This window comes from Aulostomus chinensis, chromosome 8 (assembly GCF_037954235.1).
Source record: "Aulostomus chinensis isolate RoL2024-O1b breed Wild chromosome 8, RoL_Achi_v1.0, whole genome shotgun sequence".
NCBI lineage: Eukaryota > Metazoa > Chordata > Actinopteri > Syngnathiformes > Aulostomidae > Aulostomus > Aulostomus chinensis.
This window is the reverse complement of record NC_141327.1, coordinates 16,049,531-16,066,954: the sequence shown is the minus strand read 5'-3', so window position 1 is coordinate 16,066,954 and position 17,424 is coordinate 16,049,531. Positions and strand designations below refer to the sequence as shown.

The following is a 17,424-nucleotide window of genomic DNA, read 5'->3' as shown; positions in this document are numbered from 1 at the left end:
ATCACTTTTGAATTAAGTTTAACTTTAATCCTCAGTAACTTAAGGAGCACAATATGTCAGTTACGACACTGCAGTGCCACAAAATCTCAACTCTGAAATCTAGCAGTGTGTTGACACACTTCACCGTGTCAGTCCCACTAATATCGGGGAAAACACGGTAAGCGATGACTTCATCTTGACCTGTAAACCGCTGCAGTCTCACTTCCCTCCTGAATGCGTGCGTTTGTTTTCCTCCCTCCAGCCTCGTGCATCTGGGCCGAGATGATACTGAATGTTTGTGTTCATTGGTCGGGGTGTCCTTGAGAGACAGTGATGATGATGATAAAGAGGCAGCTTAACCTAACACCTGGCTTGTATTACAAACAAAAGTTAGAATACAGCTGCCTCCTTGTTTGGTTTTGTTACACTAGAGGTTGTGAGCGATGTTGTAAAGGACGTGAGGAGACGAAGCTCCTGGCTGCTGGTAACAAGGTTCCTCTGTGGTAGACTGGACCACCTCTTGTCTTCTGCTTGTGGTCTGGGAATGCTGCTGGGAATGATACTCCATCATTTCTATCAGGAATACTGCTCATATTGTTCCACTATCCTGATGGTATTCATGATCCTGGATGGAAGCAAAAGGGTATTTTTATGTTGCTATATTTGAATTTAAGAAAGGAGAATCAAGCAATAAAACTGACTGCATGGAAAAGCCTTTGGAAAGTATCCTTTAAATTGTACTGCACGAGTTGCGCCATCATCTCAGAGATGCCCCGAATGCTTTTTTCTTCTATGTTCCCAAACAACATGAAAGCACAGTAAAAATTCACTTCTGCTCTTAAATCATATACACTTGACTGCACAGTTTCTAAAATACAAACAAACTGCTTGAGAGCAAAGCACTCAAGTCCTCGCTGCCCGCGTCTGAGGGTGTATAAACACAAAGCAACAAAGAACCAAAATACTAGTCTATGAAACAGGTCACTGAAGAAAACATCCAGGTTCAGTTCTTTTACTGGGACTAAACATGTGGACATAGTTCATCATATCCCTCCTACATTCAGCTTGAAAATGTTACCAAAGTCTACAGTGAGAGTCAGAGTCTTCTGGAGGTTGAAATGAATGTCGCTTCATTTCAAGTCAGCATTCATCTCTTTATGAAGGCTGTAGAGCAATTTTGGCGGATTGACTTCTTCTCTGGCCGGTGTCGAAAGTTGCCTTGGGCTGCCTTTCAGCAATCATAAAACAGGGGGAAAGCGGGGTTAAGGAAGAGACAGTCCAGTGGCTATGTGGGTTTGGACACCACTTTTGTAAATTGCAAGTTTATTATTGTGTATAATTTCTCTAAATCTATAATGATATAATGGATCACTGGATAATGAACTCTCATACAAAATAAGCAATAGGGGTGTGGGAAAAGTGTGTGTTTCGTAACAGTTTTTAATACTTAACGCGTATCACTGCGCAAGTATCTGGAGGTAGCAGCCCCAGCAAGAACACCAAGAACACAGAGATGAAAGGTAGCCATGCTTTGAAATGGAGATAAAGTGTGTGCAGGGTGTTGGTGTTGGTGGTGGTGGTGGTGGTGGGGGGGACCAAGAGTAGAGTGCAGATCCATTTATTCTTGAGGTGTCAAGAGTGTCCTTGGTGTATCCGACAAGCTCCAGATAAAGAATAAGATCTTGGCTATGGCCTGAATTTTTCTTAGGGGGTAAATTGTATCAAATGTCCACTATGCTGGAATGAAGCAGTTAATAATAGTAAATTAGATTAGCGGCTGATGTGCAATGGCTTTGATTTGATTGTATGGAGCTCAACATTCCCTAACAGAGGGGAAGAGGGGCCGGTCCTCCTCCCTACGGGTGCGCTCGCTTTACAACAATTCATTTTTACAAGCACTTTAAGAAGAATTACACAGGACGACACACACGCCAACACACCACAAGCCACACTGAGATTAAATAATCAACAATGAGTTTTGGATTGGAGGAAACAGGAGATGTTGCTGAGGGTGTGCGTGAGCAAACTGGTCCAGTGGTGTGTCATTTTGACGCCAGCTCGTGGCCACTGGCTCCACGCTACAACTTCTTCATGGGAGTCAAATTCATGTTGATTTCCAGCCAGTGCACTCTTCCCAGGGGGTGATTCCATCCCTCAGTATCTTCATCTTGGACAGTGCAGCCATTTTCTCCTGTCACAACTAACCAAAGGCTGGGATGAGCCTCGATCTCATTGTTGCTCATAAACTGTGAGATTTTTCTTTTCTTTTGGCAGTGAGTGTTTCTTGGCTGATTGAGAGCAGTATAACATGTCACGAAATGGTTCAAATGGCTGTGTGTAAAACCCCAGATTTTCATATTTTATTGTACCACACAACCATGCCATGACAGAATAACATGAACTGCCTGAAATATGTTATACAGTCTTGCTGCTGCCAGTAATGGAAGTTTTAATGAAATTAGATGGGTATGCCTCAAATGCTTGTGTATGCTGTTTCACCAAAATTGCTTCTACAGCTACTCCACCCTCAATTTTCAAGGTTTTAGTAATCTGATACCGTTCATAGTCTTTTAAAGGAGAAAAAACTCACTTTTGTTTTAATTGGATTGAATGAATCCATATTTTACAATATTATTTTTGTATGCAGCATATACAAATGAGCTTGTGTTTGGAATTACCTGCAGCCACTGAAGGTAGATTCCGCAGAATGGTTTGTTCCGTAAACACAGCATACATGCTGATTGGGCACCATAAGTGTATGCCCCACTGTTAACTCCTGGCCAGCACAAGGTCACTGCCACAAGGACAACCACCGGATAGCACGAGCTAAACAGTGGCTCGGACAGGCAAAACACCAGTTAGCAAATGCTAAATGCCAGTAAGCACACGCTAAATGCCTACAAAGACAAACTAAACGCTGGCCTGCATGAGCAAACTGCCAGTGTTTGGCCCCTACCTGTCCAGCAGGAAACAGGCCAACTCCACATCAGTCGAAGCCCAAACAGAGATTCTCTATTGTTCTGGAATAATCTTTACATGCTTGGTGTTTGCCGCCACTAGAGCTGTATTCCCTTTTCTTGTTGCTCCGTGCACATCCACCATTTTCTCAGGAAGGAATTTTGTGTACATACTGTGTTTAATCCACACCACACCCTACCTCACCCACTCCCTGCCCAGAAATATTCTGACAAAACAAAAACTTCGTAAAAACAGGCATAGGGCAGTGGCTCTGCGCATATAGTCACCACTACAGAGCTCTCTAGGTGCATAAAAGTAGATTAAGCCGGATTAATTTGCATGAGTCAGATTTAGTTTTTAAAGAACGTGCTGGAGACTCTGCCTTAAAATGCGCTCATTGATATTTTGATATCTTAGCTAATATGTTATCTTTGTGCTTTTTGTGCAGCTCTGAAAAGGTCCTTTGAGGTGGAGGATGTGGACACATCATCTCACTCTTCCCCCGGCTCCCGTCGCACAACCAACTCCCCCCACCGCAACGCCATGTCTCCCACCAGCATCTACTACCGTGACCTGGGTACCGCTTCCCCGGCCACCAACAACAACAACCTCAACTACACTCAACCCCGCTCCATCATGGGTGGAGGAGGCTCCAGGACTCCTGAGCCTGTGTCCCGCCGGTCTGAACTCTCCATCGACATCTCCTCCTCTTCCAGCAAGCAGGTGGATAACGCCACCAGCCCTGCCTCCGCACGCTTGGTAACCAACAGTGCCCTGAAACGCCCTGAAGTCCTCGGCCACTCCAAGACCCCCGAGATGAGCCACAAGAGGGAAGTCACTTTTGCCAAGACTCCGACTGACTCCCCGGTGATTCGCCGTAACGAAAGCAGCAGTAACAACAATGGGACCAGCCGGATCTCTGAGCAAAATCACACTCGCAAGTTTGAGCCCCCCAGTCCTGGGGACATCCGTAAACCTGATATCAGCATCACTAGAGCACCAGTGGAGAACAACGGCCACCATGCAGCAGTGCACCACCCACACCACCCCAACCCTCACCACAACACTATCGTTACCACCTTCCGCTGCTCCTCACCGAGCCACGCTGGACGCAAATCCCCTAATCCTGACAGTAAGTCTTCCTTATTTAACTTGAAATGTTCAGTAATGTCCTGGAAATGCCTCATCTTCCAACTCATCACTTATTTAAAAGAAATAGTATTTCACTGGAACTCAAAAGCAATAATCTCCTTTGGGTACCATGATTGCTTCAAGAGAAACTTCACTTTCAGTTTATCATTTTGTCATGTTGGCTGAACCTTGTTAGGGTTCAAACGCTGAAGGGTTTGTTTTTCCTCCAAGTTTATTGATATTATTTGTCTTTTGCGTTAATACAAATTGCTGTGTACTTGAAGGAACTACAGACATGAAACTTACTGGGGTAACTGCAAATGACATGCAAATTCTTCCCATAAAATATGATTAAAATCATCCAGATGGTGGCTCTAAATTTAACATTAAAAACACAAACATAAAAACCTCACAATTTGAGCCCGCCAGCATAAACTGAAACACGAAATTGGATAGAAAATTGACTTTCTGGGTTTTGGCACACAGCCTGTAATTTCTATAATAAATGAGTAAGATCAGTGGAGCAAAATCACTGCAATCAACCAAAACATCTTCGCAAAGGATGGAGCTAAGTGAACGCTAGCACTAACTCATTTAACGTTTATCTCATAGATCCTGGCGCACAGCCTTGGTTTGTGCTTGGCAATAGGTCCACCAAAGCATTGTGGTAGCTCCAGATTGTTGAGGAAGATTAAAAAAGTGTAATATCTTACTAAACTTCAATTCAAATCAAATCCCATATTCAAAATCCACCTTTTCACGAGATGAGGAGATGGCCTGATTCATATCCTCTGCTGTGGGAATGTTTCAAGTCAAACCCCAGCGGGAGAAAAAAAGATTTTGTCACATTTTCCAGATTCTATTTCACTGAATCTTTTACTCCATATCGTCCTGCTCCTTTTCCACTAACGCCGCCGACAACTCCGAGTATCACATCTCTCACCAGAGGAAGCCAGTAACAGGAGCGGGTTGCTTGATTAATCCGATGTCTGCATGTCTGTCAGTAATACCAGTAACCATGTCTATATCCTCGGAGGCCCGTCGAGTAACAGCAGACTGAGTGTCTGTAGTTGTGGTAATCTGTGTATTATTTGGATGCTTGTTCTTAATGCAGTAATGGAGCTGGAGAGATTTTGGTAATGCGATGAAAGCTTAACCTTGGCAGCATTAGAACAGTCGAACTGTAGTTAAATAGTAATTAGTGCCCGCAGCAAGTGATTTTAATTTTCTTCCTGTGGTTAGCTGAAGTAGGTAAATGTTTAGGCCAAATGTGTCCTTGTAAAAAGGGCAAACACAGAATTTCTCACATAGTTTCAGACCATTTAATCTCACACTTTTCAAATATTGCTGCCTTCTGTCTCCCTCACACATGTTAAAGATGAATACTGGGTGTTCAAGGTTTGATTAATCTCTATATTCTAATATCACTATTGACTGCACTGCTGAGAATTTTTTAATCAGCGCTTGAATATGAGGATAAAGTTTTCCTGTTGATTTAAGCAGTGTCCTGGATTGTAAATACGACAATCTGTTATTGAGCAGATTGTTGTTTTATTCTGTGCTTTACTTTCCTGTCGCTGGAACTTCTAACAACGTCTGTGGAGAATATGGAGGTTGCAGTCACATGTTTGCCCACAGGGAGAGGCCCATAAGAGGTCTTCATCAAGGTGACCTGCCTGGAGGGACCTGGAGCTTAGATGGGACCCTTTAACTTTTGACCAAGAGCACTTCAACAAAAAAATACAAAAATACAAAAACAACCCTCTGTTGTCATTTTTCTATCAACGTAGTTTGATGTGTATTTTGAAGTTCTGCATAGAAAAGGTGGATTGAAAAGATCAAATTGGGGGAAAAAATGTGCAAAAAAAGCTTGTTGAAAGCGTGGTCGGTTTTGCCTTTTTCCAAAAAAGTGCACACAAAAATTAGAAATGAAAGCCCCTTGCAGAAGAAGCTCCGAGGTGGCCTGGACGCACGTGACTGAGCAGCTGTAGCTGCAGGCAGCTCCGCACATACCCTCAACGTTTGTCTTCATGTCACAGATACCGACCAATGCTTACCGGCACAAAAAACCACCACCACCACCACCAACAACAACAACGAAAAAAACACTTACAGCAAGATCTCGCTCCATTTTTTGCTAGTGGTTAGCCAAGACGGCCCCTTCTTCTTTTTCTGTTGATTATAGCATTGCGTAACGTTGCCTACACTGCCATCTTATGCTATAATTACTTACTGCAAAGCAGAGTTCACTTGGTCTCAGCAAGTTAATGGAAACTGACACATGTTCAAGTAGATTGAGTGGACTTTATCTTGTGATGTCATGTTTTTGTTTTACTTTTTGGTCTATTGAACACATGTTGATGCAGCTTTCATCGACACTGTTGGCAGTCTATTTGATGACGATCTTTCTTGACTATTCAACTGTTCCAGGAGGAAACGACATCGTGTGTCATTTATGTGGTTACAACACACACACACACACACACACACACACACACACACACACACACACACACACACACATACGCACGAGTATCCTGTGCTTCCTTCCGCATTATGTCAGCAGGATTGTCGCCCCTTCTGTGGAGCCTCGCTGAGGTTGACTTCCTCTCTCAAAGGTCATGTGATCTAAGTCAGTCAGCTTCCTCGCAAATATCACACCATACTTTGATCTAAGTATCACTGAGATACACCGGGATGTTTGTTTTTTTGTTTTTTTGTAAAAGGTCAACTTGAAAAGGACACACAAATGTTCACAGATTAGCAAATGTGTCATGTTTTGGGCCTTGAAGTTAGATCATAGACTCACACACACACACACACACACACACACACACACACACACACACACACACACACACACACAGGGAGAGAGAGATCCATGAAACTAACACATGCTGCCAATTTCTTACATTTATCTATTCCAAACCGCACTGCTTGAAGCTGTAAATGCCTCTAATAGTCTCCAAAGTCTCTTCAATCTCACCAAATAGCTCATTTCTCCAGCACCGGGCAAACAAAACTCCACAGATCATAAATTAGAATGTAACAAAAGAGGCGAGAACATACAATAGAGTAAAAACAATAAAGATATTAAGTGTTTGAGCTACGATGAAAACAATTTAAAAGAAAAAACCCTGACAGGAAATTTTTCAGCGAATGATAAAGGAAGGAAGTTAAAAATGACTAAGAAAAAATAAGCTTCTTCTAGTGTTTAGTTCTAAATGTGGGCAGAGTATGGTTACAGGCTGTTTTACCGAAGGGGAACAACCAGTAATCCAGATTGGTCAATTTGCCTCTTCAATCTAATGGATCCTTTGGTGGAGCCATCATGTTGTGTAGAGAAATGTTTTTTTACAGTTTCCAAGGGAAAATGTCAGACTGAACTTCAGCAGTAAGCGCGTTAAATGGCCCACGTGACACAAAATGTACTGCATCAGGTAATATGTGATATTTTATTATGTCGCTCCGTTTAGCTGGAAGAAACCTTTAGAATCCACATGTTACTGATGTGGTGAGTAGCGTAACATTGCTGTAGTAATGTCAAGCAACATGACACAGACAGAAACACTCAATCAGGCTCCTCCAGGCTGCAGACAGACTGATTGTATCTGTCGTGCTTGTGTGTATTCAGTCTTATCTTGGCAGGCAGGTCTGCTGTTCATCAATCCATCATACACTACTGAAAGTCTGTTATCTGACATCTCTGGACACAGTGGTTTAGACCATCTGTGGTCACATGGTCACTTTTTCCTAACTAAAGTAAAGCCTCTTCTCTCTTAGACTCCGTAGATGTTTCCTCCTCCTCCTCCTCTCCTGCAGTACCGAACACTGGGAAAAGGAGAGATTGTGATGGATTAAATTGATGAGGTGATATTGAGATTATGGATTAAGGGTTGACATGTAGAATGCTGCTTTTTTTTAGTAACTAAATCATCAGACAGTCACAAAATAAAAATAATGAAGTAACCACCGGGAGTAGAGGGGAGCTAAATAACACCCTTGGCTTTAGTAGAAGTACTAACATCACACTTTCAAAATATTCCACTACAAGTAAAAGTCTTAATGTTGCTGTTGGTTCAGGTGGAGCTCATTCTGAATGATTTTGTACAGGACTGCAATTGATGTTTATTTTCATTATGGATCATTCTGCTCAGTGTTTCCTCCATCAATCCATCAACTTTGGGTTATAAAAACAGTGAAATGTGGCCAGTACAATAAGTGGCATCCTCATTTAAAAAAAAAATTATATTTCCTACATTTTTAGGTTATGCTTTTGCAGTGTTATATAATTAACAATTACTGTAGTATATAAGTACGATACGTGGAAATATGAGAAACATCATTTGAATTCCTGTATGTCTTGTGCATAAATGTATATAATGTTGGTGTAAAGCTGTTCACATCACATGTTAGTAACTCTAAATACTGTACGTTTTGTGCAAAAGTATGAAGAGTGCAAAAAGGTGACGTACAGGCGCAGAAAGTGGCATGAAAAGTACCTCACATTTGGAAGTAAACATACTCAGTTACGTTCCACCACTGCTGGTCTGTTGAGAAATGCCAAAAATACCGAATAAATTATCCTCATTTCAGCTTAGCAGACTGAGTCCTGAACTGGAACCAGAATTTGTGCTTATAACGCCAGAAAAAACAAATTATCTTGTAGTTCATTTGTTTTCCTAATTGAGATGTCGTCATTATGAAAGAAGGAGCAAATGATGCCATTTGTCTCTTATTTGGATTGACCTTCTGGAAGGGGGGTCTGGAGAGAGGGTGATTTGTCTCTGCCTGTCTATAGGTCTGGAAAGGGCACGCACATACACACGCACGCACACACGTTCAGGCAAAGGCAGTCTGAGGTCAAACCTCTCCCAGTCTCCCAGTGTAATTACTGGGATCTCAGACTGTTGTATCCCCGTCTTGTGATGGAGAACATTGTTGTTGCTCAGCAGTGGTCGTACAAGTTAAAATGTCAGCTGAGGAAGCTGTCCTGGAACGACCTGATATAAGACCAGCTCTACCTCCAGGAGTTACTAGAGCTTTGTTCACATAAGTGTAGAATAAGGAAGAGAGATACAGATTCAGTTATATCTTGTTGTTATCAAGCGTGTTTTCCTGTTATTGTCCACACATTGACAGCACATCCAAAAATATGTACAGGCACAGGACAAAAAAACCCAGATACATTGCACAAACAAAGAAAACAGGTCCATACTCTGCTGAGTTCCAAAAAATGTCTTTTTCTTTCTTACACTGCAACATTTTCATCTCCAAGATCCTCCTCAGGTTACACAAGAACTGTCCAAATTATTTTTCCACTGTATCTTTGTAAACAAATAAAGCGCCTGTCATTGCCAGAATCCCCTATGTGTGCACAGAGTTATATAATTGGTCGGTAATCATGAAAAATGAAAAGACGTTTGAATGTGGGTAATGTTGCTCAATGACCTGTTTGTCAAAGCAACCTCGTATTTTTATATTAGATCTGGCTGTTAAATATCATCACAGCAAATGCATGGTAACGTTTCTCTTCCGACGATGGTTTTGTTGCACCTTAGCACAGATTGTTGCTGTCTGTGTCTGTTTGGGCTTTGCTGTCAAATAATGTGCTGATTTACTCAGTTAAAGTCTGTGAGCCGGGGGACTGCCAGGATTGTCATTTCTCTTCAAACACCATCTGTCCTACATTCAAACTGGTGACTTGCTGTCAGTACTTGTTTTCACTTTGAGTGTGCTTCCTAAACAAGCCAGCAGGAGGCAGTGTGTGACAGGTGAAATCTCCTGTGAACCTCAAAGGGTCTCAATTAGATGTCACTGGTGTATCACCGCAGAAATGCATCAGACCCTTTCACAGTTAATGAAACTTCTATCACTCCAGTATATCACAGCAACTAGCCAAACAGTGTGTTGCAGCTTCTTGAAGTGGATGACACTCATTCAGGGACTGATGAAATGAAAGGTTTCACTATCAGAAGAGACAATGTTAGAGGAGGAGCAGGAGACAAATAGGAAATGCTCTCTCTCTCTCTCTGTCTCTCTCTCTCTCTCTCTCTCTCTCTCTCTCTCACACACACACACACACACACACACACACACACGGAAGTTGGAGTTTACATTGAGCATCTGGGGGAAGTCAAGGGTTAAAGAAGTTTCCCACCACTGCAGAAGGACCTTTGTCCTGTTTAGATTTGGTGCCAAATCCCACAACCGCAGTAAAACGCACCCCTCTTTTTTCACTTCCGCCAGCAGCCTGCTGTGAACCAGCAGGCACATTTACACATTTCACCTTCACACAGGTGTAGAAGCACGTCCATCCGAATCAGCACTCATACGAGGACTTTGACTCTGTTTTTCCCGTTGTTCTCTACAGTACAGAGTACACAGACAAATAAACTACGACAGCAAGCTGGAGAAGAGTACAAAAATCATGTATACACACTGAATATGCATACTTATAAGTGTGTTAAAGATGAACAAAAAGCGCAGAGTGCAAAAATGAGAGTAACAGTGTGCATAATAATTATTCCTTTAGTTACATGCACAGCATTGCAATAATAGCGCAAATTTACTGAAAAATATGGAAATATTTGCAAAGCATGTTCAAGCACACACACACACACACACACACACACACTCACACCAGCTTTGCTGTTGAGCGTGGACATATATCGTCCTCCATATCCAGCTTAATGCTGGATACACTCGCACAGAAACTGAAAAAACCTTTTCCATCACTGAAAGATAACAACAAATAGTAGGTTATGGCCCATCAGAGTTTGATGAAGCACGCAGCGATAACGTACGGTCTTAGCTGATACTATCTGCTGTCTCCGGGTGAGTCCCCCTCGCTTGTTTATACAGAGATGAGACTTTGCTGTGGTTCCCTTTGCTCAGGAGACTGATGGGAAAATCATGTGTCTTATCTTGACCATGAAAATGAAGAAGGCAGCCTAGTGTAGGGTCCAGGACTGGAAGAAAAACATAGTTACTTCTGTGTCATCAATCAAAGGTAGCTGTCTCTGGGGACAGATCTACAGCCAGGGACCACCTGTCCTCCTGCCCTTAAAGTGACAGAGTAACAGATTGAAGACTTTTACTCTGGGGATCAATATTTCTAATTCTGATTGACAACCATTCGATAAACTTGAAATATAGACAAAAAGGTTATAGTTCCATAACTGAACTTACAAAGTGGGACCATCTGCACAGAGATAAATTCCTAACGAGGAATAAAGCTTCATGTGAGTCAGGTTTCCACCACAGTCTGTGCTAATGATGTTTGGCACCATTTTTGGCCGATAGAGGAGTGACTGGAGAAACAATAATGTGTGTGTGTATGTGTGTGTGTATGTGTTTGTGAGTGTTTGTGTGGAAAGGCAGATGGCCAGTCGCGCCACAGTCTTGCCATCTGCTGAAATGAGGAGATGAAAGTGCAGAGGGATTGGAGTGGAAGTGCGTCCGTCTGAAGTGAGCATGTGTAGGGAAGGCAAAATAAGAGGGAAACTTCTAGTCTTGCATATTTTTACATTTACGCTGCCTAGGAACGATGATGATACAGCTCTTTTTTTTTCGGCCTTCTGACATCAGGTGAAGATACAGCAGCTTGTAAAGTCTCTGTTGTTCCCTGGTGTCTTTTGTTTGATCACACCATGATATCTTGACACAGTGCTTCTCTATGCTGCCTGCAAGGTGATGAAGGAAACCTTTGTTCTGGGTCCTTTTCCATCCTATTAATAAACTGGGAATCACTCAGAGAGCCCGCCCCTCTGCCAAGGCCAACTTTCAGCCCCTGGCACGTTTGTGCTCAGCTCCTAATTAAAGCTGCAAGTAGTGATGACTAGACCCGCACATGCGCGCGCGCGCACACACACACACACACACACACACAGCCACACACACACACACACACTGCTGCATGACTGTACAGCAAGAGGTGGAACCCGAAGATATTTAGATTTTACATGAGGGAGCAGCCTAATGCATTCATTGCGTCGCAAACATCCCTTTCTGTATCCACTAGGTGGCGCTGTAAAACACAGTATGATGCTGTTCATCATGAGAAGACAATTCAACTTTTAGATGTTTGCAGAGGTTCTCATCTCTGTCTGACCATGTGGAGTCTTGTTATGATAACCTTGGGTCCAAAGTAATCTATCAAAATTGTTGGCCTGGCAACGGTAACATCGTTTAAAATTCTTCGCAGTGACTCATCAGCAGGTTCCTGAGGTTCTTCTGACAATATGTGAGATTGATCTAGTGGACACACTCAGAGGAGTTCATCATAGTACAAAATTACTGAAGTAATTTCATGCTGCCATCAGGTGGCGCTATAAATAATCGGTCCCAAAATCTAATGGGTTCTTTCTCGGCCCATGGACCAAATTTGGTGACGATCTGTTTTCAGATGGTAATACAAACCCCATTCATTTGTAGCAGCGTATATCACAACAGATATTCAACTCGTCCCATAAACTTTGGTACTAATAACATCATCAGTGGCTCAGATCCATCAGGTGTCCCACGAAGCATCAACAGAGAGCCAGCATGCAGCTAGTTAATATAGTTATTAATATTATGAATCGCTGCTGTGCTTTTACTCTGACACAAGCGCCGTGTCGACCGTGATAAGGCAGAGTTCATTCAAACAGGCAAATGGGAAGTCATTTATCTTAATTTTTCTGATATGAATCCTCGTTTCCTCATTTATGTTTGAATACCCTCACCCTTCTAACCCCGCAGATTAAAGTTCTGGATTAGCAAAGCGAGCCTAGCAGACGTACTTGTTAGCTGACTACTGTGTTTGTATTCAATGATTTGGGGATTTAGAGAAAATAACATTGTAGCTCTATGATTTACAGGCTGATGATAGAAAAGCCTTGGCAAAGAAACACAGAGGAGCCGTTGGTTACATTTCACTCTCAACCTGGAGTGAGTTTGGGGTGATGCTGCACAGAGATTAACATCAGTGAGGAGAGGAGAGGGCAGCAGGAAGAAGCACAACGGAGGATTTGGGGGAAAGGGCAAATCATTTTAGATAAGTTGCTTTGCCTTATTATTAGACAGACGTTTTTCCTGTAAATAATGTCATATTAAAAGTAAAAGTCGATGATCGCTAAGTAAACCTTATCTGCGTGCATAGAATTTTGTGGAATCAAGCTGTCAGATGCCCTCAGATGGGAAAGAAACAGCGAGTCTGCTTGGGGGAGGTGAGCTTACACAGAATCACAAAAAGCATCTTGAGTTATGAACATGGAAGTGATAGGCCACACTCACTTTTGCCAATCTCTATCAGATTGTGCATCCCCCCCCCCCCCCCCCCCAAAAAAAAAGAGCACGGACATCAAGTTTGAAATTCTGTTTGTGGCACCCCCTGAGGGCTAAAACTGCTTCAGTAGAGCAAACACAGACTGAATTTATGTACCATGGTAAGTAACATTTTAAATCCAGCAAAGCCCCTCCCTTTGCAAATCTTTAGGAGCATTACCAGAATTTGAAGCTTGTGGTTTTTCAATAACCACTGCAGCAGAGGGTTAACTATAAACCAGCAGAAACAGGTTGGTCTTTTGAACCCTAGATAATTAGCATTATAACTGGGTCACCCTCGCTGTTTCTTAAATTCAAGCAGCCAATGATAATTGTTCATCATTCAGCTGCTACTGTTTTGCTCTTTGTTTTTAAGAGTTGAGTCACCGCTGTCCCACTCCCCTGCAGCTCCAGTGAGGGGGCCAGGGTTTCCCCCCAGAAGGCCGATCCCCTGGAGTTGCTGTGTTTATTGTTCATCAGGGAAGGCTTTAACTCCACAACATCAGACTCAGAGGCGACACAGTTGTGCGTTAGAGAGTGTTTAGTTGCATCTGCAGCTGGGACCGACAGAACCTAGAGATCTTTTAAGAGGTTTCTTGCTTTGTCAGAGTTGTAGTTATTGTTGAACTGACAAGGAGGCAAAAGACAATCAAGGGGCAATGGATTCTGCTTGCAATGAGATGTACAACATCCAGGACACCGTCTGTGAGTATCTGTTCAGAGAGCATGGCGGGTTTTGACTTTTACAGGAGCAGGAAGGACAACCATCTTTAAAGGAGCCAAGTCGGGGTAGGATGTGCCCTCTTCACATGGGAATACACAGACACACGTCAAGATGCTGCTGAAACATTACGTCCCGTTCTTTTGCTGTTTAGTGTCAATGTTTAGTTGACAGTATTGTTCCTTTCTTCTTACAAACACAGTTTGATAGCTAAAGCAGCAGGGTCTTTGTGTGGGTGGTGCTTTGGTTTAAGTAGAAAGAAGACAATGCTTTCATTGAAGAGGGTTTCATCGAGCATATGGGAATTGAAAGGGGGGCTTCTCTTCAGTCTGTGGAGATCTCAGTATCAAGCAGTCCAGCTGTGAAAACTGAAACTGGACAGAAAGACACTCTTGACAACTTTTGCAATATCAGACTTATGAGATCTCCACAGACAGAAGTCTGGGGATTTCTGAACACCAGGTAGTAGCGAGAATAGTTAGTCATTTTGTCAGTGACTTCCTGGAAATAATTCACACCCCTATTTCTTTTGATAATTAAACAAATCGGACAGTGCATCACTTTCTAAAATAGGGAGAGCCATAGTCTGCCGTTTGGAAGAAGCATGTTCTGAAAAATCTCTTTTTTTAGTATGTTTCCTCGCAAACACCAACACATTATGAAAGCTTTTTTTTTTTTTTGTGACTGCAGCTTGGCTGTCCCCTAATGCACATGTTGCTGGTGGGACAGTTTTTACAGGTACACCACTTCCGCATGCCACAGCCCAAAATAAAACTAAAACCCTTTAAAATGTTCCCACCAACTTTTTTAGCAACAAAACCGAGAGATGAGGGAACCTGACCTGCAGACAAACACCTTCCTTCTCCACGACCACGTAACCAACCAATCCCCAGCGCTTTTGTGAATAAAGTTTCAAAAAAGTGATGACAAAGCAAACCCATGCCTGGGCTGCTGTAACGCTTGGGCCAAATGTGCACGCCGGGTTCTGAGGAAAAACCTGGACGATGAAAGTATTCTTGAGTCAACATGTGAGGACGCATCTACCCACACTGTTAATTGCAACCAGGGACTGCGAGGCCACTTCAGGGTGATGGGATAAACCATCCTCCCTCACCACACACACATGCTGTCTCCATTTGCAAGCACAGGGGAGTGCAGCAACCACAGTGAAAATAAAAACACAACAGGAAGTCTCTAAAAGACGCCGCTATCTTCCGGCTGTAGATATCCAGGTCAGGCCAGATGTTCTTCGTCTTTCCACTTCTTCCCCTCTAACCCCTCCTCCTCCTCCTCCTTCTTCTCCTCCTCCTCTGCCCTTCCTCCAGCTTCCCCCGCTCTCTAAGGGAAGATGTGTCACCCTGTCACTGCTCCGCTGAGTCACGGAGGGGACTCTCTTAATCAGATCCATACGAGCTCTTTGATTTGGTAGCCTGCAGCAATCAGCGCCGACCTCCAGGGAAATCACAATCAGGCCCACCCGTATTTATCTTCACTTTCATCTGTCGCCATTTTTAATGATGCAGCTAAAGGTTTCAGAGCATATGAGTTGAAATGAAATGTTTCCAAGGGGAAAAAAAGAATAACAAATACTAATTTAAGCGTTATAGCCAAGTAGTAGCCAGATAGGTCATAGATGCAGAAAAACCTATATTGACCTTTGACTGGCGCATGATTTCCAGTGGCCTTTTTTGAACTCATAAGAAATATACAGCATGGAAATCAATGTAATGAGGCAGTTTGGGGGGAGGGGGGCTGCATGGATCCTACAAACATTAAACTTTGCAGTGGAAGATTTGTATTTGCGGAGTGGAGACAATCGTTTGATGGTGCAGCTGAAGACAGATGTTCATTACCTGTAAAAAAGTGCTTATTTCAACAGAAACCTTCCCTTACCTTGCATAGCTTTAGCAGATCATAAACCATCATTCAGCTTCAAAACTGATTCATAACAGGCATAAAGGAAACGTGCTTATTATATTGTACGCTCGTTTGGGTTGGAACACATGTCGACACACAAGCTCACGTATGCCTCGCGCAGACAAGCTTGGATTCTGTTTTGATTTATTTACCAGTAGCTTTTAGAGCGAAGCTGCCCTACAGGCTCTTACTAACTAATAAAATAACCTCCACACATAAGAACTCCACTTTCATCTTTAGTTCCCACAAGAGGAAATATTACTAGCGGGTCATGAGCTTCATCCTGACAACATTGTGAGAGTTCTATGGAAAATATTCCCCTTGATAAAAGGAGATGTACAGTGGGAACGTAGAAGAAGCTCTTCTTCAGTCTTGCTAAAAAAATTTCACTTCCTCACCACCGATGGACCAGCGACAGATGGGTCTTCAGCTTCAGGAAGAAGACAAGTGCGTTGCTTGACTTTATCGCATTTCTGCAGTGGTGCTATAGAATGTTAACAAAGAACGCTAACCGATACTGAAGCCTGAATCATGAAGCTAAGAGGGTGTTTTACTGCACGTCTCCCAGAGCAGCAAATATTACTCTGAATTTACAATCTGAACGCTGATCTGTCATTTACAGGGGAGCAATAACGTCTTTCTCGGCGTTAAATCAAGCTGAATTCATGTGTTTTTAATGAAACCCGCTGCTCACGTAGAGCTCTTATGAATTGGGGATGATAACAACGATGACACAGCGTCAATCGTGTGCAGCACACACGCTGATGGATGCATTCATACTTCATGCACGCGCGCACACACTCACACACACACACACACACACACACACACACTTTCACACACTTTCACAATGAAACTACAGCCAAGTGTGAGATTTAGCTCCAACGCTGGCAGGAAGGAAGCATTTGTGCTGAATGTTATGAAAGCTTCTCTCAGGCCTTCAGTGTGTGTGTGATGAGGGGGGAAAAAAATGAGATGAGCCGTATCAGCAAAGGAACATATGAATCACTCACTCCTTCTAGCCACCAGAGATCAAATCCATATTTCATAACTACAATTGTCCAGTAATCCCCAGATCTGTTTTGAGAAAATTTCTTTTCACATGTCAAGTATTTTTTGCAGTCGTGTTTGTGATAAATGGGTATTTTCTGTAACACAGGAAGTGGAGAAGAGCAACAGAGAGTTCTGGAGAAGTTTGAAAATTAGTTTCATCTGTTTTGGGGCCAACTGCGCAGATTTTTGTAATTTTTTAAAATATTTCTGCTTTGTTTTGTTTATTTTTATTCAACGGTACTTCTCTCTTATTCTGAAAATGATGTTTTTTATTTAATGTTTAAACTTTTTAGGTACAAGTCATATACAGTTATAGAGATGTTTAGTATTTTTAGTGCTCACACGATCTAAGGGAAGGA

General features: G+C 42.6%; 1 protein-coding gene across 3 annotated transcripts in view; it reads left to right on the top strand.

Annotated features, from left to right (window-relative positions):
- The window catches only part of septin9b (septin 9b), a 71,201-nt gene that overhangs the window by 26,164 nt on the left and 27,613 nt on the right, over positions 1-17,424 (top strand). For all 3 annotated transcript variants that reach the window (XM_086211262.1, XM_086211263.1, XM_086211261.1), the window contains exon 2: positions 3,386-4,069. In XM_086211262.1, coding sequence (XP_086067388.1) covers positions 3,386-4,069 — 684 coding nt within the window. The remainder of the gene's footprint in view (positions 1-3,385; positions 4,070-17,424) is intronic.